At 45.9% G+C, this 25,242-nt stretch overlaps 1 protein-coding gene across 2 annotated transcripts in view; it reads left to right on the forward strand.

The window, feature by feature from the left end:
• plcl1 (phospholipase C like 1) overlaps positions 1-21,669 on the forward strand; it is a 51,348-nt gene extending 29,679 nt beyond the window's left edge. Inside the window, exons 2-9 of one of the 2 annotated variants that reach the window (XR_011992526.1) lie at positions 5,479-6,081; positions 7,528-9,186; positions 13,374-13,736; positions 14,916-15,119; positions 16,810-16,885; positions 17,663-17,772; positions 18,301-20,601; positions 20,751-21,669. Coding sequence is in view for 1 of the 2 variants with exons in the window: in XM_023806086.2 (XP_023661854.1) it covers positions 5,479-6,081; positions 7,528-9,186; positions 13,374-13,736; positions 14,916-15,119; positions 16,810-16,885; positions 17,663-17,772; positions 18,301-18,483 (3,198 nt within the window). In the remaining variant the exon portion in view is untranslated. Of the gene's footprint in view, positions 1-5,478; positions 6,082-7,527; positions 9,187-13,373; positions 13,737-14,915; positions 15,120-16,809; positions 16,886-17,662; positions 17,773-18,300 lie in introns of both variants that reach the window. The other variant, XM_023806086.2, reaches the window with a different exon arrangement.
• Positions 21,670-25,242: the final 3,573 nt, after the last annotated feature.

The following is a 25,242-nucleotide window of genomic DNA, read 5'->3' on the forward strand; positions in this document are numbered from 1 at the left end:
AGACGCTTACTTGTCATCCCGTTCAGGGTATGCTGGGCTCCACCCCTCCCCCTTCCCCAGCAGCCTTGACCAGAGCAAGCAGTTATAGGAGATGGATGTATGGATTGCTGGATATGTACAGTAAACCGATGAACTAGGGCTTTATGACCATTATGACACTATGGGGGGAGAGAAGATGAGGGGCAGTGGACATGACCGTGGCTGTAAACTGAGTGGGGAAGTGGGCAATTTAGCCTTTGATTATAATCACGATCCACAATATAGATCAGTTTTTTTTATGTATACAGTAATATTAATTAATCATAGTGCAGAGTTGTTATGAAGGCTGAAACTGCGTTGTTTCAGATTGGTCTGTTTTTGTTGTAGTACTGCTGCAGCCTTCGATCATACAGGAATTGCGTGATAGATGCTGGTTTGTTCTGTCATTATAATAATAGTGTTAAGTAGCGCACTTGTAACTGGGCAGTCATTGGGAGCCCAGTTTAGCCGCACTTATGCCTAGTCAACTTCTCGACAGCACTTAAGTCTATAATGTGCTATTTGCTTAACTTGTACGTTGCTATGGACAAAATTGTCTGTAAATGTAAATTTCTCATAACAATTCGTACGTTACCTCTGAAATATGCACAGTGGATACAATTGCAACTGGGTTCGATAAAATATCACCATATTGACCACCACTAAGTAATGTTAGTTGGTAAACTATTTGATTGGTTCATAAAATCGACCATATTAGACTGATTGACTGAGTGGCGATCAGCAGTGTTCAGAGCGACCCCATATCTAGCCACATGGGGTCGTAGAGTTGAGGAGCAAGCTTCCCATACAGATGCGCTTCTACTGAGAAGCTACAGGCAGAGTGGATTTTAAATACTTTCTTGCCTCTGCCAAGTGTCATGGCGGGTCTGTGAGTAAAGAGGGTAGCGTGACCTGAGGCTTATAAGTCCCCCTGTCAGGAGCTGCCATCACGCCAAAAGACCCAGATGTCCCACAGGAAAAAGTGAACAATTTAAGTCAAAAAAACATTCTGAAACTGATTCTAGATCAGGGTGAGAGATCATGGCTCTGCTTGTTCTGTGAGCGAAAGGCACAGAGACTCTCTGGAGAGAGCAGCCCCAGCTGCTGATGAAGTACAAACAGGCTTGTTCATGTTAATCTGGGATTGCTGGATATGACGGCAGATACTTGTGATTCACAAGCTCCCAGTTTAGCTGGCTACCCTCCAATGGGCATTATATCTTCAATAGCTCAATTAAATAGGACAGATGAGGCGGGAAAGAATTCTAAACTTTCAATGGTGTATCAGCTTGAATATGGATGGATGCCGTAACACGGAAGATGTCTGTCTCTGCAGACTTAATAAAGACAGAATAACCTTAAATAGTAATATTGAGCTCTTTGTCAGTACAGCTGGGGTGTAGATGAATTTCAGTGTTGCCTGGTCTTGCTGTTGTAAATCTGCTGCTGTGAAATTGATGAGGCCTTGGCAATAAACGTTCATGTGGCGCTATGGGGCCAAGAGCGGAATTTGTGTGATTATTAAAGAAACACTGCCCAGACCATTAAGAATGTTGTGATACATTGATGTAAATGGCTGTGTGTTTGTGGATGGGAGGGTGACCATCATGGGAGTTATTAAAATGTTCCTGACGAGTGCTTGTTGAAAGGAAAAGCCTTGACCATCTATTCTCTATGATGCTGCTTAGGAATAAAGTAAATTCATTTTTTAAAATTGAGATTATTATGTAGCCCATCCATCCATTCACCCATCTATCATTCCATCCATCCACCCATCCATCATTCCATCCATCCATCTATCTTTAAGGCACTTATCCAGTGCTGGGTCTTGGGGAACCCTGAGCCGGTTCCAGTAAGCACAGAGAACAATACTGGGGAAGATCCTGGATGGAGTGTCGGTCCCTCAAAGGGCACATAAACACTCACACATGTAATCACACATGACGGGCAATCTTGATGTGCCAGTTTGCCTAACGACCGTGCCAGGGAGAAAAGCGTGGTACTCAAAGTAGGCATTCAGACATACAAACTCGCAATGTGGGGAGGGCGCAGGGTGTATTAGGCGAGCCATTTGTTACTGCAGCAGCCTTACAGATGGATAGATTACATTAATACAGTTCAAATGTCTGGATAGAATCAGGCATATGATTGAAGTGGAGTCTAGCAATCAGTTTTGAGGGAAGGCATTAGGAGCATTTGTACTTGGTAATGACACAACAGGATGGCAAATCATAGTGAAGACCAAGCCAACGGGCTGACTTGTGCTGCTTGTAAAAGGCAACGTAAGGCAGGGTTGTGGTATGATGAAGTCTTGGCCCCCTGAGTGTGGAGATTATAGCATGACATATCTGTCTGCTGTCATATCCGTGTACTGAATACCTGCACCTGCATCTTCTGTTCAGAAGCTATTGAAAATAAAAACACACATTACTCATCTTCCTTCCTCTTAGCTAGAGCAGGGTCATGGGGTCAGCCTGCAGGCTGTGTAGGGAAGCACTGGGCACAAGGGGGGGGTGCCCCAGTCAGGATGGCAGGCCTTTGGCGGGCACACACTCACTCACAGTGGGCGAGAGACTGGAGTACCAGGGGAACGCCAGAGCAGCGTGGAGGGAACATGCAAGAGAGAGCGGGGGAAGGAGTCACACTCCCAGCACTGGAGGCGATGAAACAGTGCTTCCTGCTGCACCACCAGCAGGGGCGTTGGGAGGAGTTTCACATTGGGGGGGGGGCGAATTTACCCAGGCGGCGAGGCAGGGGGATGGGTGTGATGAGTATAGTGACACCACAATGGGCATACACGCAATAGTTACATCATAAAAGGATGTGATTTTAGAAAGGATTTTAGAGTAAGACTAAGTAATTTTAAAATATGACTAACACTGATTAGGGATACTTTTTACAACTAATTGAAACCAAAAAAAAACTGACCCATATGATAAAATGAGTTTGTCTGATAGGACTACAATCTTTTTTAGGTATATGTTTCATTCTCACGCTCTGCATGCACAGCAAATTAGCCTCAGTAACACACAGATTCATAATAATAGATAAGGGACACACTTTATTTTTTTTGAGGGGGGGGGGGTCTGCCGATATTGGGGGGGTGTGTACCCCCTATTCCTGACGCCAACATATTACCCAATACCCCCTTAAGTAGGAAAACGGTCAATTCCACTTTAAGCCAAATTGATGCATTTCTGAAGCATGTAATCATACCTCTCAAATGGACATCAAGGCTGGGAATCAGTTCTATCTGTTCCTCTGCCCTTCCCGGCATCACTGCCAGACACCGCCTGCCAAAGCCTCCTCCACATTTTCTCGGAGACTTTATCTCGTTTTATTTCCCGGCTATTTTTGTCTAAACCCTGGGTGACCTGGTCTCCCTGATCCAACCATTTGTTCGGTTTCTTCTTGGCCCTTCGGTTGCCAGTGATGAATGAGTCTCAGAGAGACAACTTGCCATTTCAACCCTGCCATTTCAGCGTGAGGAGTCCAGGGCAGGATCTGCGAGGGCATCATGGAAGGCAGTAATAGTGGCCTGGTCCCCTGCTGCAGGACGGATCCAGGCTCTGTTTCCACTGAGTCATCTGCATTATTGATCAGATGGGGCTTGGTCATGTCAAGTTACGCTGCTTCTATATTTAATCATTTGCTCAGCCTTTTGCCCCCAAGCAGGACATTTTGAGGACAAAAGGTTGACTCTTAAATGGAAAATATCTCCTTTTGCATCTCGTCTATTTCAGGCACTACCTTAAACGCCTTCATCTTTGTGAAATTTGCAGGGCTGTCTATGATGTCCTTCAATAGAAGACCATCAGGTTATGCTATGACATAAGCACATTGTATTTCCAAGTATTTTTTCCAGTAGTGAGTACACTAGTGGCCAAAACTGTGGAAACATCTAGCTTTTTTGGCATTATGCTTTAAAAATTACTACACAAATATTGGCGGTAATGTTTATAAACCATGAAAGAATGTTTACAAATATCATAAGTAAATGGAGTAACTGGATTAAAGTTCTGCAATCTCTAAAACTTGGAAGCGTTTTCATAATTTTGGCCACTAGTGCAGGTTTCATTCAATTCCAGTGGCCTGGGGAAGTTTGGATGCTTTTTGTTGATTTGGGGTATGTCTGGCTCGGTCAGTAATATGGCTGTCTCTGGTGTCGCTGAGTGCTGAGGTGCATAGTGCATTAAAGTCACCAACACTCTGTTGACTGAATAACTGCAGAATTCCAAACCTCCTCTGGCATTAACCCCAGCAGAAGAACTGTGCGGCTTGGGAGCTTCATGAAATGGGCCTCCATGGCCAGGCAGCTGCATGCAAGCCTCTCCTCACCAAGCGCAGTGCCAAGTGTCAGATGGAAGGGTACAATACGCTGCCACTGGACACTGGAGCAGTGGAAATGTCTTCTGTGTAGTGACCAATCACACTTCTCTGTGTGGCAGTCTGATGGAAGTCTGGGTTTGGCGGTTGTCAGGAGAACGTTACCTGTCACGCCAGTTGTAAAGTTTGGTGGAGGGGGGATAATGGTATGGGGTTGTTTTTCAGGGGTTGGGCTAGTCCTCTTAGTTCCAGTGAAGGGAACTCTTAGTTTCGCTCCCAGTGCACAAAGCAAGGTCCATAAAGACATGGTTGGGTGAATTTGGTGTGGAAGAACTGGACTGGCTGCACAGAGCCAGAGTGGATTTAGAATGAGATGTCATAAAAATTCCTATGGGGGTAATGGCCATGTGTCCCAATACTTTTCTCCATATAGCATATGTCCCCAGGTCCCATGGCTGTCGATGATGTCCTTATATATGCCCCCCAGCCCCCATGGTTATGGCTGCTTGCTTCTTGTGTATACAATGGCATTTGCTGTTGATCTGCTTTTGAAAAATCTGACTACAGGATTAGTAAATGCTGTACCTGTTATTACTCTCCTTTTTTTTTTTCATAATTCCATATGTTTAAATATGGAAGAAATATACTGCTGTGTTATATGCAACAGGTTTTATTATTGTCAGCTGCACTAACCTTTTAAGACGTTACAATCACAGCTACTCATAATCTCTTTGTGACGAAACTGGAATGAATGCTGTTTCATGCTGTTTTGAAATGACTTTTCATAAAAACAGATGATACCAGCAACCAGTAATGAATTACTGATGAAAACTGCCGATCCTCACTGAAATGTTCAAACGAGCAGGTATGAATAAGGCGGAACTCATTGAGATGTTGGCTATCAGCCTGGAAGAACTTGAGTAAAAACACACCTGTATGGGAACTTGGTGTAGTTCCCACGCTAAGGGTCTGTTTATTTTCATTTCAGGAGTATCACAGGGGTTTTGAGGTGTTCTCCGTCAAGGTTATTTCTAGGTGTTACGTTTGTAGCGCATGGCATGTGACTCACAGTTAGGGAAACCGGTGGCACTGACTGTATCTCTGCTCTCGCTTCATCTCTCTCTTCTATCCCAGGACCCGACGGTACAGAAAGTGGGTGGTGGGAGGAAGAAGACAGTCTCCTTCAGCAGCATGCCCTCTGAGAAGAAGGTGAGCAGCGCCAGCGACTGCCTGGCTTTCATGCAGGGCGGCTGCGAGCTGAAGAAGGTGCGGCCCAGCTCTCGCATCTACTGCCGCTTCTACACGCTGGACCCGGAGCTCACCTGCTTGCGCTGGGAGCCCTCGAAGAAGGACGGGGACCGCGCCCGGCTGGACATCACCGCGATTCGGGAGGTGCGCACGGGCAAGAGCACCGACACGTTCCGCCACAACGGCCCCGCCGAGCAGCTGCCCGAGGAAGCCGCCTTCTCCATCATCTATGGCGACGAGTACCAATCCCTTGACCTGGTGGCGCTCTCAGCAGATGTGGCTAACATTTGGGTGACCGGCCTACGCTACCTGATTTCCCACCCGACGTCCTGCTGCGAGGCCGACGAAGGCAGCCCTGGCAGCCGGACGCGCCGCGATTGGCTGGCCTTCGAGTTCAGCAAGTGGGACGAGGATGGCTACGGGATCATCTCAGAAGACGCAGCTGTAGCTGCCATCTGCGACCTCTACCCCGGCATCAAAGAGGCTAAGGTAGCCCATGCCGTAAACACCTTAGTCCCAGAGTATATTATAGAGAATTTACTGTCTGAAAGGGTCATTAGAGTCAAATAAATGATCATGTTTTTACAGCAAGCATCCTGTCGGACATCTCATCTTATGGTCTATTTTTAGATCTATAAATAGCGTAGCTGTTCTTGTAAAGGAATGCCTGCAAATTGTAGTAATAATCAGGGATGCATATAACTGATACACAAGTACGCATTCACGTTAAAAGCTACACCAGGGGTGCCCAATAGGTCGATCGCGATCTACTGGTCGATCGCAAAGGTAGTGTGGGTAGATCATATGGCATAATAAATAGAGGATGGATGACGCGTTCAACCGCGCCAGCTGCTACAAGCTACCGAGTCGCCTAATTAGCCTCCAATTTATTTCTACTAAACTTAAGAAAGGGTATAAAAATGAATGGGGGAGCTGGACCAAGTAAGAAGCCAAAAACCTGCCACTTCCATACGGAATGGGAGGAGGACTGTTTTTTTTCCACCATGTCATATTCGAAGTGCATTTGCCTCATCTGTCAGTCTACCGTTGCTATTTCGAAGAAGGGAAATGTGGAGCGGCATTTTCGGACTGTTCATCAAAACTATGACATTAACTTCCCTCTGAAAAGCAAGCTGAGAAATAGAAAGGTGAAGGAACTAAAATCCCAGTTCAATTCAGAAATACTTTATTCATCCCAAAGGGAAATTAATAATAATAATAGTAATAATAATAAATAATATTAAAGAATACTCAATATTTTTATACATAAATATATGTTTTGCATTTATATAGTAGGTAGATCATTTTGACTTGATCATTTATGAGTAGCTCGCAGGCTAGCGTACCTTCAGAGCGTGTGTTTAGTACGGCAGGTGACATTGTGTGCTCTGAGCATAGCGTCCTATCTCCTGAACACGTTGACCATTTAATTTTTCTTTAAAAATACTTCTCGAAGAAGAATACTGATATACTTGTTTCACCGCAGAATTCAGTAATGGTTATCTTCCTCATTTTACATGTCTGTCCATACAATCTTTTTTATATGACTTTATTGCACTTTATTTAACTTGTTATTGTTGTATCCCAGCGTAGGGCGAGCGAGCAGGGAATGAGGAATCAGGGTCAGGCAGACGGAAATCCAACTGTTTGGGGGGGGGGGGGGCGGTTATTGCAAGCACAGCACATAGCACGGGGAAAACTTCAATGACAGATCTGGGTGACAGACTCTGACGTGGACTTAAATACACAGGACTAGACGAAACAATGAGAAACAGCTGGGAAGCAGTAGGCAGGGCCTGATATCCAGAGAGGACCTGGTGTAATCAGGTGACACATCCATTGTAAATGACTGCGCCACCTTCCCTTCCATATCTCACCTCCTCTTTTTCTTCTTTTTTATCCTTACTGCTCTGCTTTGCACACCCATGTCAAAAGGTCCAACTGAAATTCAAGGAAATCCAGCGAAGCAAGGAGAAGCTGACCTCCCACGTCACGCTGGAGGAGTTTCAGGAGGCCTACTGCGAGCTCTGCACCCGAGCCGATGTCTATTTCCTCCTGGTGCAGCTCTCCAAGGACCGCGAATGCCTGGACGGCCAGGACCTGCGGCTCTTCCTGGAGACGGAGCAGGGCCTTCCTCTAGCCACGGTTGAGGGTTGCCTGGACATCGTGCGGCGCTTCGAGCCATCCTCCCAGGGCAGGGAGAAGGGTTTGCTGGGCCTGGATGGCTTCACCCGCTATCTGCAGTCACCTGAGTGCTACCTGTTTGACCCTGACCACCAGCAGGTATGTCAGGACATGACCCTGCCACTGTCCCACTACTACATCAGTGCCTCCTACCGCTCCTACCTGCTGGAAGACCAGGTGCATGGGCGTGCTGAGCTTGGGGGGCTCCTGCAGGCCCTGCAGGCTGGGTGCCGCTGCCTGGAGCTGGGCGTCAGGGATGGGCCGGATGGGGAGCCTCTTCTGGGAATGGAGCGCAACTCCCAGCACCCCCTACTCTCCCAGATGCCCCCAATCACCATCCACGGTGCACTGGAGGTGATCAACAAGTACGCCTTTCTGACCTCGCCCTACCCGCTGCTGCTGTACCTGTGCCAAAACTGCTCTCTGGCTCAGCAGCGAGTCCTGGCCCAGCACCTGCGCACTGTCTTTGGAGCCCGACTTTATACGCCTCTGTCCCCCAATGGGCTGCTGGGGGTTCGGGGAGCCCAGTTGCCGTCTCCCGAGGAGCTAAAGGGCCGAGTGCTGCTGGTGGGCAAGAAGCTGCCCCAAGAAGAACAGGGATCTGATGGGGAGGTGTCAGAGGAAGAGGAGGAGCTTGGAATCGGGGGCCCACTGGCGGGCCGGCGGGTGACTCTCCCCGGGGAGGAGGACGCGGGTGTGGTGCTGGTGGTGCCGCCTCCGTCGCAGTCCTGCCAGCTACGCCTCTGCCGGGAGCTGTCTGACTTGGTGGCAGTGGCTCGCGCCGGGAGCCGCAGCTTCTACAACCACCGGGCAGTGCCGCGCTCCCCTCCCAGCAGCCCCAGCACCCCCAGCAGCCCCCTGGCCCAGGTGCTGCCCCCGTGCTGGACCCTGTGCTCCCTGGGGGAGGCCGAGGCGGCCAGGCTGGCCAGCGAATCCCTCGAGGAGCTGGTGAGCTTCACCAAGCGGCTCCTAACGAGGGTGCGGCCCAGTACTGTGCGGCTGGACTCCAGCAACCCTAACCCCCAGGACTTCTGGAAGGGGGGGTGCCAGCTGGTGGCGCTGAACCAGCAGACCGCCGGCGCCATGCTGGACCTGCAGCGAGCCCGCTTCGCCCAGAATGGCGGCTGCGGTCTGGTGCTGCGGCCCGCCGTCATGCGCGAGGCTGTCTCCTACTTCAGCGCCGACACGCAGGGCTGTGTGCCCGGGGTGCCGGCCCAGACTCTGCGGGTCAAGGTGATCAGCGCCCACGGGCTGCCCAAGCCACAGGGGGCCGGCGCCAAGGGCCAGGTCATCGACCCCTACGTGGTGCTGGAGCTGCACGGCGTGCCAGCCGACTGCGCAGAGCAGCGCACGCGCACCGCCGCCCAGAACCAGGATGACCCGCTCTTCGATGAGACTTTCGAATTCCAGGTGAGGCCTGCTGGATTATCTGCCAGCTGCCCATAATCAGGATTTCTTGAGGATCCTGTACTGGTCTCCTGTCCAGAGTGTTCTCCTGTCTCATGCCCCGGTTAACTGTGGAGGGTCCAGGCTTACTGTGACCCTGTGTGGATGATTGATGGATGGATTATTTGTCCGAAAGGAGCTGTTCAGGAAAAAACTACAATGTTCATTAACTGCATAAAAAACGTACCAGGTATACATGACTTGGTGTAACTGTAAATGTTCACGCAAGCAGAAGCGACACCTCGGTATTTCACAGGACACCGTTTTCTGAAATTGTTTACCGGGCCCACAGCATGCTGCCCATTGTTGGAGGGCAGGAGCCTCATTTGAGGGTGGAGAAGGTCACGGTCACCATGCCGAGAGGCACGGTCATGTGTGAAAGCGGAGTGGCTGCCACATGACCACGCTGGAGGCGCTCACCGTTCTCAGGTGTCATAACTGTCCTGCGGAATGTCTGAGCCAGAAACCGATTCCCTGATGATGGTAATATTTGGTATTTATGGGACATTGTAAATGGGATATATATGGTATTTATAACAGCTCACCACCAGCGAGTCCCGAACTTGTGCTGAGACAGAGACACCTGATGGAAAGCCCCTCCCTCCCTGTAAGCCGCGGTCACCTGTGCAGGAGAGAGGGCCTCGCTAAGCAGATCTTTCACACAGCTATTTCGGGAGCCAGTCACACATTGGGTCTTGTAATTTTTTCTGAACTGTATTGTGAGATATAAATCAGGTGTTCCGGGCCGCTTTTACATGTGTGGATGGATTTTGGCCCATGATTGATGGCATGGCGACATTGTACTCCTGGGCTCCCCAGTGCACACTCACCAGTGCCCTTCAGATGGCACGCCAGGGTCACCGACCTTCATTACTCCAGGCTTTTGTAGTGGCTATCAGATGGGCGTCATGCCCCCTCCCTAAGTCCCACTTCGCAGTGCGATCGCATCGTCCCCTATCCCGACAGCGTAATAATCCCTCACAGGCACATCGTCCCCGATCCCGACAGCGTAATAATCCCTCACAGGCACATCGTCCCCGATCCCGACAGCGTAATAAACCCTCACAGGCACATCGTCCCCGATCCCGACAGCGTAATAATCCCTCACAGGCACATCGTCCCCTATCCCGACAGCGTAATAAACCCTCACAGGCACATCGTCCCCTATCCCGACAGCGTAATAATCCCTCACAGGCACATCGTCCCCTATCCCGACAGCGTAATAAACCCTCACAGGCACATCGTCCCCTATCCCGACAGCGTAATAATCCCTCACAGGCACATCGTCCCCTATCCCGACAGCGTAATAAACCCTCACAGGCACATCGTCCCCTATCCCGACAGCGTAATAATCCCTCACAGGCACATCGTCCCCGATCCCGACAGCGTAATAAACCCTCACAGGCACATCGTCCCCTATCCCGACAGCGTAATAAACCCTCACAGGCACATCGTCCCCTATCCCGACAGCGTAATAATCCCTCACAGGCACATCGTCCCCGATCCCGACAGCGTAATAAACCTTCACAGGCACATCGTCCCCTATCCCGACAGCGTAATAATCCCTCACAGGCACATCGTCCCCTATCCCGACAGCGTAATAAACCCTCACAGGCACATCGTCCCCTATCCCGACAGCGTAATAAACCTTCACAGGCACATCGTCCCCTATCCCGACAGCGTAATAAACCCTCACAGGCACATCGTCCCCGATCCCGACAGCGTAATAAACCCTCACAGGCACATCGTCCCCTATCCCGACAGCGTAATAATCCCTCACAGGCACATCGTCCCCTATCCCGACAGCGTAATAATCCCTCACAGGCACATCGTCCCCAATCCCGACAGCGTAATAATCCCTCACAGGCACATCGTCCCCTATCCCGACAGCTTAATAATCCCTCACAGGCACATCGTCTCCTATCCCGACAGCTTAATAATCCCTCACAGGCACATCGTCCCCTATCCCGACAGCGTAATAAACCCTCACAGGCACATCGTCCCCTATCCCGACAGCGTAATAAACCCTCACAGGCACATCGTACCCTTGAACCTCCATCTAGAATAGCCTCTCAGACCAGGCCCTAGAACAAGCTTCCAGCTACCCCAGCCTCTGTGTCTAATGGATTTTTTAAAATCTTAAGGTTCACACACTTTAGAGTCCAGAGCCTTTTTTCCAGACAGCTTTGCCCATGAAATTAAAACGTTTTTTTATGATGCCTGTTGGACAGTGTTGGACAGATACACTGTTTTCTCATCCAAGACTAAGGCTTTCACCCAGAATTTTGCTGAAAACTCCACTTGAAGAATATTTCAGAAAGTATGACAACTACTTGAACAAAGAAAAGACAGAAAGCAGATAGAAATTCACCGGGAAAGTTTACATCAATGTGCATTCATACTAATGCTCCTTAGGTCACACTCCATTCATACTAATGTGCCTTAGGACACACTCCATTCATACTAATGTGCCTTAGGGCACACTCCATTCATACTAATGCTCCTTTGGGCACACTGCATTCATACTAATGCTCCTTAGGGCACACTCCATTCATACTTATGCGCCTTAGGGCACACTCCATTCATACTAATGCGCCTTAGGGCACACTCCATTCATACTTATGCGCCTTAGGGCACACTCCATTCATACTAATGCGCCTTAGGGCACACTCCATTCATACTAATGCTCCTTAGGGCACACTGCATTCATACTAATGCTCCTTAGGGCACACTCCATTCATACTAATGCTCCTTAGGGCACACTGCATTCATACTAATGCGCCTTAGGGCACACTCCATTCATACTAATGCTCCTTAGGGCACACTGCATTCATACTAATGCGCCTTAGGGCACACTCCATTCATACTAATGCGCCTTAGGGCACACTCCATTCGTACTAATGCACCTTAGCGCACACTCCATTCATACTAATGCGCCTTAGGGCACACTCCATTCATACTAATGCGCCTTAGGGCACACTCCATTCATACTAATGCTCCTTAGGGCACACTGCATTCATACTAATGCGCCTTAGGGCACACTCCATTCATACTAATGCGCCTTAGGGCACACTCCATTCGTACTAATGCACCTTAGCGCACACTCCATTCATACTAATGCGCCTTAGGGCACACTCCATTCATACAGTCCGGAAGACACCAACAGTATAGGCAATGAGGGAAAGCCCCCTGTCTGCCCCTCGTGTGTTTTTCTGAGATAGGTTATTCTTCAATGTTTCATTCTTAAGCCAGTGAGCTACCTGCCTGGCGGCCTATTGTTAGTCTTCAGCATAATCATGTGTAAGGCCATTGTGATGTTATTTTGGAATCCTGCCCCTTAGGTCACGACTGACTTTGTTAGCGTTGTTACTCAGTAGTTAGCATCACGCTTGGAGGTAACCAGCAGAGTTTCCTCCTGAAGTGCTGTTAATACACTTGGTGTGGGTAATCAGAACCAAAGGTAGCCACAAGCCTTTTAGCAGACAGTGCTGCCTTTGTAAAGCTGGCCTTGTGTGTGTGTTTCTGGAATTTGCAGAGTATGTGCTGTACTGTGCAGGTGTGGTAGGGAGTCAAGGAAAATGTTTAAAGCTATTTAGGTAGTAAGAATTCCTTCTGTTCTCCAAAAAGTTACTGATATTTTGTCGGATGGCTAGATGAACACTGCTTCAGTACTCAAACCTCTCCTCAGGGCCACCCCAATCGTTCCATGCATTCATTGATTTTCACCACCAGCTCATTTAATTAACTTAATTAGTTCAATAATTTGATGAAGTTTTGATTAGCCAAACATATGGTAGTAGTTCAGTCAACAAATACAGGGGTATATTGGATGGGTCCTGGAGTGACTTTTGGGGGGGTTTTGAAATGGATAAACTGACACTCTGACATATTTAGTGCAGATATTTAGAATTTCCATCTGCTAGTATCTGATGTCTTTTATCATATTCTTTGACAGCTTATTTTCTTCCGTTTTCCTTCTATTGTGCACGACACTCCTCTTCAGTGATGCAGTGTTGCTGCCATTCTGCATTACGTGTAATTCCTTTATCCTTCAGGGTGCACATGGTATGGTACACGGTGTTTGTGTAAATATTGGTGAGTTCCTCTAAGGTCTCGCACGTGCGCCGACCTTGCCTTTCCCCTGGCCCCAGGTCAACCTTCCGGAACTGGCCCTCCTGCGCTTCGTGGTGCTGGACGATGACTACATCGGCGATGACTTCATCGGCCAGTACAGTGTGGCCTTTGAGTGCCTGCAGCCCGGCTACCGCACCGTGCCCCTGCTGGGACTGCTGGGAGAGCCGCTGGCCCATGCCAGCCTCTTCGTGCACGTGGCCATCACCAACCGGCGGGGCGGCGGCAAGGCCCAGCGGAGGGGGCTGTCTGTACGGAGAGGGGCGAGGCGCGGCCGCGAGTATGTCACCCTGCGTGGCACCGGCATCAAGGTGTTGGATGACACGTTCCGATCGGCGAGCACCCCCTTGAGGGAGGCCGCGGACCTGCGGGAAGACGCGCAGGTAAGACTGCAGAAATAAAGCTCCGTGTCTCATGATGGGGAACAGTCACAGAGCAAGCTGGAGCTAATCTGTTAAAATACATTAGCAGCACTGGATTACAGTGAAACTCGCACTGGACGCTGGTCTTCAGTCGGTCCGGCTGCTGTAATCCTTGCTGCCATTGATCCTGGTTTCATGACTCATGGAATAGATAATGTACGTCTTTAAATATCATGAGCAGAGGAGATCAAACGGGCATTCTCTTTGTGTTTACCTTCTTATCTCAACAGAGCATGATTTTATTTATCAAAGACAGGCATGAATATAAAGGTCTACCTTTGTCTGGGAGAAGAAATACCTTATCCACGTTCCATTGTTTCCATATTGTGGCACATGAATGTAGAGTGAAATCATTTGGCTCAGGGCTTCAGTCTGTATAAGAGGTTGGGGACTCAGCCTGTGTGTGCAGCAAGTTGTCATGCACTTTATGGATCAAAGGCAGCATAACAGATGAGGCCGTTTTCCTTACTTGCAGGGGGAAAGTCACCATGCACTGAACATTATACTGCATTATATAAGAAACGCATGCTGTGATTTTCCATGAAGCAGCAGGCATTCTTACATGCAGCCCCCCCCGCCCCCACCGCATACGTGCTCGCTGACTCTCGACGGTCTCTGTGTGTGGGCTTCATCTTGGTGGTTAAGTCCAGGCTGACCTGTTAATCCTTTGACAGCCATTAGAACTGTAAAGAACCAGGTCAGCTTGGGTCTCTGCCACCTGTCAGATTCAGTCACTGTCCTATACCAAAGGAGGGTATGGCATTAATCACAGCCACATGTCCAGGTTCTGAGAACCTTTGCTTATCTTTGCTGTAGCATCCTTTTCTTCCGGAACCCTCTGTGACTTGCTGCTACATTATTATGAGAATGTCATGCCGCTTTTGTGAGACAAGCTGGCTCTTTTCTTCATTCTTTTTATATCTTCTTGCTTTTGGAATTTGCTTCCCCTAATTGTGTATGTCACTTCACGAAGAACAGCTTCAGCACAGTCACAGTGAAGCTGACTGAATAGATCGTTCTAACAGCGTAACCATTGTCATTCGGCTTCACCTTTCCGGTCAAACAGCACATTGTGAGCTTTCTGTGTATATATTATACACAAAACTCAATCTGGTGACTAATTTATTTTGAACATTGTAGAATGCAACAGTCAATTTCAAAGAGCAGTGTGGACTCCCCCCGGTGGCCAATTTGAAGCAGTGCATCCAAAGCCTGGCCCCCCGGCTGCAGACTGTGGAGGGCCCCCCTGCCGCTTGCTTGGTCCTGAAGGATGGCTGTCCGTGCCTGGAGCCGGTGGGCGGCCTGCCGGATGCCACACGCAAGCTGCTCAGTGCCTACGAGGCGGTGAGTGACTCGGCACCATCTGAAGGACATGTAACTGCCCCCCCCCACTGACAAGACTGCAAACCTCTGTGGGCTTTTATTACTCACGACACAATGAGCCCATTCACCCACCTGTGTGGCTTATAGGCTTCGTGTGAACAGCTTGTGTGCACTCAGGGTCACTCACGTACATGCAGACACGCAGACGTCGGTGTGCGGATGGATATAAATGGGCACAGATTTATAAATACAATGACCCCACAATGACCCGACAATGACCCCACACGCACACGTTCTAGCTGCCCAGCTGTGTGCCTGCCTGTCGTGCCATTTTGACACGGGCCCACGATTCACGAGCCACATTAAGGTAACCAACCATGGAACTGTAGTAACTAATGGTGTTTTCTATTATTCTCATTTATAATATTATTGTATTCATTTATTTTTTCTTATAACTAAATATTCAATTTGCTTCATTCGGCTTCATGTCTGGCCTTCATGTGTTTTTTGTTTATTTTTTCCATATGATTATTTGATTTATACTTCAATCTTGCAGTGAGTTAAAATGTATGTAGTGCTTACAAGCAGTATAGTGAAATAGGTAGATGTACACGTGACAGATGCATTCAGAATGCCAAAGTCACAGGTTAATATTAGTAAAAAATATAGCTCATCGATTACGATCAGAAACCTCTGTATCATCCAGACTGAAAATCTTTTTACCTTCCAACTGCTCATCTATTATAACCACAAAATAAATGCTTCATATGTAATACTTTTTAAAAGAAAGTAATGAATAGGTCCGGTTTTGTCTGTTGTTTCTGTTTTGTTTTGTCTGTTGTTTCTTTTTGAGTTCCATTTTGCATGGGAGTAGGAATCATTTCTTGCATTAATGTGTTTAAGGCGGCACATGTGCAATCCGGTGAAGGCGTGTTACAAAGTACATGCTATAGTAGTATGTGTTTCACTTTTCTCTCTTCACGCTGACAGATTGTCCCTAGAAAGATGACACCAGCTGAATGATTTTAGGGATACTTCTACAAAGCAAACACTTTAATGCACCTTATAAGTAATTTTTGAGTTTTAATTTGAATTGGTGTTCATGTATGAGTGAATGAGTGGGCACTGTCGGGCAGGCAAGCTGGATGGAGCGTGTAACAGAAGGAGTGCGTGCAGGCGAGCTTGAGCAGTAGGGCTCTGATGGACTCGCAGCTGCTCTCCGTGACAGACGCACTGCATGCTGCTCTGTCTTGTACGAGCACGTCTTTCATAGCTGGGGCACAGGGGACCTCAAGGTTTTCCATGCACTTTGGCTTGGCAGCCTTGTTGGGCAGCAGTGTTAAAAATATCTGGATTGTGGGAATCATGAGGCAAGGCCTGTCGACTGGGGTTTTGCCTTTGGCCTGTGCAAGGCACACAGTGGCATGTTTCCGGAATGTTCCCCATCTGCAGGGTCTGCAGATAGGTAATCCGTTATGTACGGTGGATTCTGAGCTGGAATCCGCCCGCAAGGGCCCAGCCCAGATGCCTTCTCCAAGGCTTCCCCTGAAGGACACGTATGATGAATAGTCATTTGCATGTTTATACCCATCGGCAGATGGGCATGTGCCCGCTTATCTGTCACTCATGGGGCATCTGCATCTCTCCTTCTGTGAGCCGGATGGGCGCGGTTTGCCAGGCTCACATGCATGCGAATGTCTGTCCCTCTCAGATGGTGCTGGCACACAGGCAAGTGATTGAGAACGCAGACTCCATTCAGGAAAGGATTGCCCAGGTGCAGAAGGAAGGTGAGTTGAGGCCTCGCAGTTTTATCCAGATTAGCTGAAAATATGTGCTTATACTAGTAAGAAAACAAGCAACTGATTTAGCATTTATTTTCAATGGCAACATCTCTCCAGCAGATAATACTGTGTTCTGTAGTGGCTGATGAGCTCCCTCTGGTGGCCACAGTAATGCAGCGCGTCTAACTGAAGGGGGGGGGGTAAAAGACAGATAAGTGACAGACACCCAGCCTTGAAAAAGGACGGGGAGCTGTGACAGAAAGAGATACTTCTGGAGAGAAAACATAAATGATCCTCGATGACAAATCTATTAGTTATGACTAAGCAACATACTTGCCTGTTCAGTTTTGGGATAATAGAGATATGTCTTGGTCCAAATTATTATTTCTTCTTTTATTTCATATATCATTACTTCTGCAGCATTAAGAATATTTTATATTGTTTGGCCTTGCTATATTCAGTGTTGAAATTTTTAGCTTTTAACCCACAAGTTTTGTTATTAGAGTTGAAGGTCATATGCTTTCGAGAGAGCATTTTTGAGAGAAATCAGCAAGTAAATATTTAGCAGGGGACTTAACCACTGATCACTGCTGAAAGCAGCCTTGACTTATTGCTGTTACATTTAGACTTGGCAGATGTAGGTCGGAGGGTTATATGCACATCTGCTCCAAGGTCACACTGCCATACCTGAGATTGACTGGGCTGTATACAGGACTGCAGACAGATAAACTGACCAATCACCAGTCACAAGGTGATGATGCCGGCCCTCTCTCACCCTATCAGGGATGGAGTTTCATGAGGACCTGCCCAGGCTGGGGGAGAAGGAGGGGCTGAAGGGGCGAAAGCAGAGCAAAGCGGTGGAGAGCTTCGCCTGGAACATCACCGTGCTGAAGGTGTGAGCTCACGATGGAGGCAGCCAGATCTTCTCAAATCCCCGTGCTTCTTAGCAATAATTTCTTTAGCTTCTACACCTTTTTATGCAGCCATGAAAATATTTGCCTTTTCTCAGGGTGCTGAGACATTTTGAGAGAGATGAACAAATAAATGCTTTTAGCCTCTCGAGCCCAAATATGAAACCCTCAGCATGTTGTGTGGCTGTCATGCCTCAGTCATGGGGAATATGCTGGAAAACTCTTATACTATTTTTTTTTGTGTTAATAGCATCTCCTATCAGTGATAATACTCACATATATTCTGTGGTTGGGAGTTCAAGTGATGACTTTTAGGGTATAAAAAAACATTGTTTAACTACTGTTTAATTGTAATGTAATGCAAGTCTTATGCTTTTATCCTGGGTATTCCCTTTCCTGGGTGGATGGAGACAGGAATCCTTCTTAATGAAATGATGTAAAATTGTGCACAGTCTGCTCTGTCACCATGGTGATGGTGCTGTAACCACTGGGACATGCCTACCTCTGCAGGGCCAGTGCGACCTGCTGCGCAGTGCCAAGACGGACGCCCTGGATGCCCTGAGGCAGCTTGCGCTGGCCTGCGAGGCCTGTGGGCTGGCGGCCACCTCAAAGCTGCAGTCCAGCTCAAACCAGCTTGCCGACAACCACGCTAACCCCCGCCGGGGCAGCGCCCAGGGTAACGGGCGTATCTGAGCCCCGCCGGGGCAGCGCCCAGGGTAACGGGCGTATCTGAGCCCCACTGGGGCAGTGCCCAGGGTAACGGGCGTATCTGAGCCCCACTGGGGCAGTGCCCAGGGTAACGGGCGTATCTGAGCCCCACTGGGGCAGTGCCCAGGGTAACGGGCGTATCTGAGCCCCGCTGGGACAGACGAAAAAACCTGAACGAAAACAGGCATTACAAAGGGAACTGTGAGGAGGCTGACAGTGCTTCAATGCTACGGCCAGAGAAGGATAGATTTCTGTTAAAACGTATCTGATGAAAGTTGTAGTCCAATGGTGTTTTTTTTAAGCAAATTCCAGTAGGGGCTGTTGTTTAACCTGTACACATAAAGGCGATCACATGTAGGTGACACAGTCACGTAAGTGTCAGTTTTCTTGTGTGTTGGTTTATTCTGATCCCAGCGAGCACATTATGTTCTGTCAACACTGATGTCACATTCCAGGATTCTGTTACTCTCCAAAGGTATCACATTTGAATGCGATGTGAGAGATTGGACTCCCAGTCGTGTCATTTTCCAGCTAGAACCAACTTTCTGTGCTGAGTCATGATTGGTCAGTTGTATACATTCTTGGCTATAAAACTGCTACTTTACCCCGATGAACAGAATTCAAGAGAATTTACTTGACTCCCTTATACACATGAAGGTTCCAAATGATGTTTTGTCTTTCTATGTGTAATATAGAGTATGTTATATCTCTGTGTTCATTGGCAGGAAGGGATACCAGCCTAACATGTTCTTTACCTCACTTGTATCTCAGTGTTTGCGGTTGCCAATTAAGTAACCAGATTCCACCTGGAGAGGTACAGGTTTGTGGTTAAATTTGGATGTTCTGTCAAGCATCTTAAATCTCAAGGTGAAGGATTTCTGGATGTAGACTGATTTTGAATGTATATTTTTATGAATTACAGCAGTGCTCAGTGCTGCTTAATCAATGCTTGCCATCTGAGCTGCCGATATACAATGTATCAAAGCAGGACTGGAGCAACACAATGTCAATACTGTGTTATATTATTGGTTGTCTAATTGCTTGGGCAAAATCAAAGGTGATCTGATTTGATGACTGAGTGAGTACTTCAGAATTTCAGGCTAAAGAGAGAAATACGGGGGACCGTAGCCTGTGGATCTGACTCCGGTGTCTGGCAAATTGTGTGTGCAGTTTGCTTCTTCTCTCCTTGTTTTGTGGATTTCTCCAGGATGCTCTTGTTTCTTATTCAAAGACATGCAGTTTAGATGAATTGGTATTTTCTCAGTCGCCCATAGTGTAAGTGTGTGTCTTGGGGTGGACTGTCATTCTATTTCCCAACCGGATCCACAGGGACCACCAGACAGTCCATGTTTTTGCTCCCTCCTTGCAAAAAATGTGAACTTTCTGGCAGGGAGCTGGGAGGGATCAAAAAATGTGGACCGTCTGGGGGTCCCCGAGAAACACTGCTCTAGGGTTCCACTAGGGTTCCAGTGCCTTGTTCACTGTGCTCCCTGGGATAAGATCCATGTTCACTGTGCACTGGATACATGGTTATAGAGGATGAGTGGGTGGATGGAGAGAGGATGACGCATATAACACATGATAATCCATAACAGTTTGATCTACCAGGACAGAGGCTGTCTGCCACCAAGTTAATACTTCAAGTTCTCCAACTAGAAAAAGATCTTTGTAGTATATAATTAAATTTTAGGAGATCTTACTTCAGTTCATGAACTTTATGACAATGAAATATTTCTTTGCTACAACAATACACTATAATATTAATTATCATGTAAAGGAGATTTAGAGAAGTTTTAAATTTTGAGGCAAAAGAAACCACAGCAGTGTTGTATACAGATGTGTATTTCTGAAATTTTAGTGGTCCTAAAGTTGTAAAAATGTCCCCTTTTAATTGGATCTGTTGATCACTGGGTGTCACGTATATTTTTGCTGTTATTTTCATACTTTATCTGTTACAGGGATGTTTGGCTGTCAGTCTGAGTGTTCACTAACATGCAGTGGTCTTGATTTGGCTCCCATGTTAATCAAGTTGAAGTCCTGAAAGTAATATGGCCTCAAAGACTTGATGCATCTACAGCAACAATCACACATATTGAACCAAATGTAAGATATAGTAGAACAACAATTAAAACAAAGCCAAACTAAATCTATAACTAAAACTGTCTCACTGACTGCTGCTATTACTATTTAACCCGTGTTTCCATGGCTGCACACCTTAACGTTTGTGTCTGTCTTTCTTTGTCTTGTCACAGTTTTTCAGCTTTGTGAATCTCTCCTGTTTCTCCAGTTCCCTGAATTTGCAGCTCTGCTCTGACTTGAATATAACAGGATTTTCCTGTTTCTGTCATTATGTGTCTTATGGTTCTTAGTGAGTATGTGTTACAGACGCACATACAGGGAGAGGTTAATTGGCACTGCCTCACATGCTGTCTTGCATAGACTAGGCAATGATTGAATGTATGGATGTTTGAATCCACAATGCTAAGATCACAACAGAGCCCTCAATAAGTCGTTCGAGATAAAATAAAACAGAAAACCTCTTGGAAGAGGTAGATTATCCGGCCCTTAATGATGTTAAGCCACGGATTACCTTACTTTCACACATTTAACAGACAGATTTTTTGTGAATGCAGTATTCCTTATGTATCCTAGATGAAACAATTATAAATGAATGAGATTAACTAATAAAAATGGCTGGTGAAGTTGTTTACGAAGGTGTCAATCGTACAAATTATGCTGCCTACCTTCTGCTAAAGGCACTAAATATTTGCAGACAGTCCTTAGTTGTGCACTTTAAACAGAAGCTAATATATGAACAAGCTCTTACTGTCAGTCAACAGAGTTCACTAGTGTTACATTTGAATATTGAATGTGATTGGATACTATTATTAGTCCACAAGTCTCAATAAAACTTGCTTTCATTTGTGTGTATTCTGCTTTTAAATATGTACATCCATCCATTATTTTCCTGTTTTTCTGACTTGTTTTTTGATTATTTAATTTTACTCTCTTGTAATGTCATTGTAAAAAGTAGCTTATTTATTGAAAATGATAGCAATGTTTTAGAAAAAAATGCAGTAACATTTGCTTTTATTTTCAAAAGCCAGTTTGTATTCTATTTGATTAACGAACGTAACAGTTGTGTCCTGGATTAAAAAGAGTTATCTTTTACCCGGAATCTGTGTGGTTTCTTGTCTCTCTGGTTAATGGATGCTATTTCTATTGAACTCCTTTAGAAGTTGGAGGGGTGCTTGGAACACTTTGAAATGGAAAATGCGAAGACATAAAAACAGCATTGACAATGCATGTTTAAATAGCTATCGAATTAATTCAATCTAAATAGGTTTTTGTTGCACTGCAGAAAGCACATTTCTCTTTAACATTATGTCGAAGGAGTAGCACTTCAAACAACCAGCAGGCGATGCTGTTTAATAAGACAGCGGCTTATGGACGTGCTGCGTCTCTTAATGCGCTTTAACCAAAAAACGCTATTTTGTGGGGAAAATGACATTTACGGATAATTTAAAAATACGAACCGCCTTAACGATCAATAATCTAACTAATTTCGTTTTATTATGAATTGTCGGCTTATGTGTATTTATTATTAATAAATTGTGTTGTATATTTTCGTCATTATTTTACAATTTTCATTCGAATAAATAAACAAAATCACTATAAATTAACTGACTTTATTTAAATATTGTTTGTGTTCTCCGGTGTCATCATCGAAACAAGTTCTTTTATACTACAAAAAATACAAAAATATATTTTTGAATGCATATTATCAGGGACGTGCCTGGAAATTCCGGTCCCCTTGGTAAAATGTTAGCAACCCCACCCCCCGCCAAATTTTACGTATAATTTAACGTATACAAGGGCCCTTCTCAAGTGCTGGGCCCCCTGAATCTGTCGGGGTATCCTTGAATACCCCTGCGTATTACTGACCATCAGTGGCGTGCACAGACATTTTGGGGGGCAAGTGCTCCAGGGGGAAAAAAGGGCACTTTTTGCATATGTGGAAAACCTTTTCTTTTTATAATAAAAAAACGCACAGGTTAAATGCAATTTGACTTTTATTTCAAAACATTCTCTAAAAATAGACCAAAATGTATGAGAACGAATAAGACTGACTGTGGTCATTACAAGAACAGGGCAGAATGGTCGTTTTCACAGGCAATTGGGAACTGCCTATTTTTCCTTTAGCAAATTAATGTGTTAATGTTGCCAATATGTTACACCAAAAAAAATTAACATGTCTAACCAGTGCTTCTCAAAACTTTTAACATGCACCCCCAACACCGTACCCTTCAAACTACCAATAACAACGTCACTGTTCTGTCACAATCAGGTCACAACACAGTGCGTAAATGTCTGCGAGCATCGCTGAGTCAGTAACAACCAGTTAGGCTAAAGACTGCATCTTTAGACAGTTGGACGGTGTTCTAACTTTCTCACAGGAGACACCTACTAAAGACAGTCAAAGACATTAATTTCAATCTTACCAAAGTAGGACAGTAGTTGACGTTAGTTATGGAAAGGCTAATCCACAAAAACGGAGAAACGTCCATAATTCTATTATTCATAATCATGTCAAGGTTTTAGGTTTTTCTGCAGTTCCATCTCTAAAAAGTGTGATGTCTTCCCGTCACTGACTTCAGTTTGAAAACTTTGTATTTATTCACAGATTTCCGTGAGATCATCCTAAAATTTGTAACGAAAAATGGGCTCAAAAGAGCCCTCTGCCTAACGGCATGTAGCCTATAGCATAACGTGATATTTTCAATAGTGTATGCAAAAAGGTCGGAATTGATGGAGAGTGGGGTTGCCTAAATGGTTTAGGTTACATTTTAAATGTGTCGTTTTTTTGTTTATCCATATGGATGGATGGAGGGGGCAAGCTGGCAAAGTTTGTCATGTGCAGTTTCTGACAGGCTACTTCACAACAAAACAATTGCAGGTTGGTCTTAGAGGGCAAACAGAATAATTTCACTCGATTCATGGGTTACTTGACTGGTTGGGAATGGAAAGAGCTGCCGTGTTGTCCGCCGTGGCTCCCAGTCGCTATAGTTAGCCTACTATGCCTACTCCAAGTAGTCCTATGTCATGCCGCTGCTACACGCCTCACAACAAATGAACTGCAAGCGTGTTCACGTGACACGGTGACAGTGAAAAAGCGACAGGGTTCGGGTGTCTTTGAAGAAGGGGCACAAATCAAGCCATTATTTTCACACCTTTTTAAATCGCGCAGCTTTAAAAAAAAAATAAAAAATCACGTCTTTCAAAAGGGCACTTTTTTGGACTGAGGGCAAAAGGGCAAGTGCTTCAGCACCACCTCGTCTCTATCTGTGCACGCCAGTGCTGACCATGTTATATACTATATAATGTCATAAGTAAAATTTGCCAGAACATTCCAAAGAGAATGACCATTATAAATATGAAACCGGAAATGGATTTTGTAATACGTTTGTGTGTGTATATGGCACTCATATATAATTCTATCCTTGTGTGTGCATTTTGAATTTATATCTGTTTATCCATTATTACAATATTTTCCCAAACATTTCCGAAAGAAAAAAGTCCAGATGAAGCATGTGGCGACTGAATGACGTGATAGTAGATTTCATGAGGATGTTTTGTACAGTTATAATACCGTTATAACGGACTTCAAGGGACCTGACAAAACAGTCCGTTATATCCAAAGTCCGTTATATCTAGAGTCGCTATATACCCAGAACACAACTACAGGACACCATTTACTCGTGCCACACCCCAGCAGACACACTTGTGGTATAGATTATTATATTGTACATGGTACAATCCAACTTTACCTGAGCAGATGCGTGACTATTAATAATCCCGACTACGTATCTGCGTTGGATATCACCGGCACGCCACACACCTTGTAGGAGGAACTGCATGTCCGTTAAACGAACAAAACTACAGCTGAAAGCGGTCCTGCGGGCCAAACTGTTGTCCGTTATAAGTGAAATTTCGTTATATGCGAGTCCGCTGTATCCGATGCTTTTTCTGCATGTTCATAAAGGCGCACGGCCGGGACCAGCGGACCTCGTCCGTTATTCCGTTATAAGCGAGTCTTTTTAAGCAGTATTTTATGTTTTCTTATTGTTTTGTTTCTACTGCATTAACTTTGGTGACGAATAACGATGCAGCTCTATCTCCACATTATTTCGAGGTGACTGCAACCAGAACCAACACCGAATGTCACACACACACACACACACACACACACACACACACACACACAGAGAGGCCTGTACCCATATCTTTGTGAGGACCGTCCATTCATTTTTAAGAGCAAAACCCTAATCTCAACAATAACAACCTTAACCCCTATTCAGCCCTAACCTTAACCATATGAAATCAAACGAAACACAAGTATTTGGGCATTTTTAGTTTTTTGATTGCAGTGACAGGTTTTTATAAAATTGAATTTCCGCTTGTGGGGCTAGAAAAAATGGTCCTCACAACGTCAAAATAACAGTTTTTATCACATTATGTTGTCTTTTGTGGGGTTTTTGGTTGCATAGTGGCGTAACACATACAGAGATTACAGCAGTATCACGTTCTACGACTAATTTCGCAATCTCAAAAAATCTATTATTATTTTTCAATCAAATTAACGTTTGAAAATAATAAAATGTGTGTATTTCAGATTCAAAGTATATATAAAATTAAATTTAAAAAACATTCCTACCTTTTTGTTTATAACTACAATGAATTCTC

This window comes from Paramormyrops kingsleyae, chromosome 1 (genome assembly GCF_048594095.1).
Source record: "Paramormyrops kingsleyae isolate MSU_618 chromosome 1, PKINGS_0.4, whole genome shotgun sequence".
Lineage (NCBI taxonomy): Eukaryota > Metazoa > Chordata > Actinopteri > Osteoglossiformes > Mormyridae > Paramormyrops > Paramormyrops kingsleyae.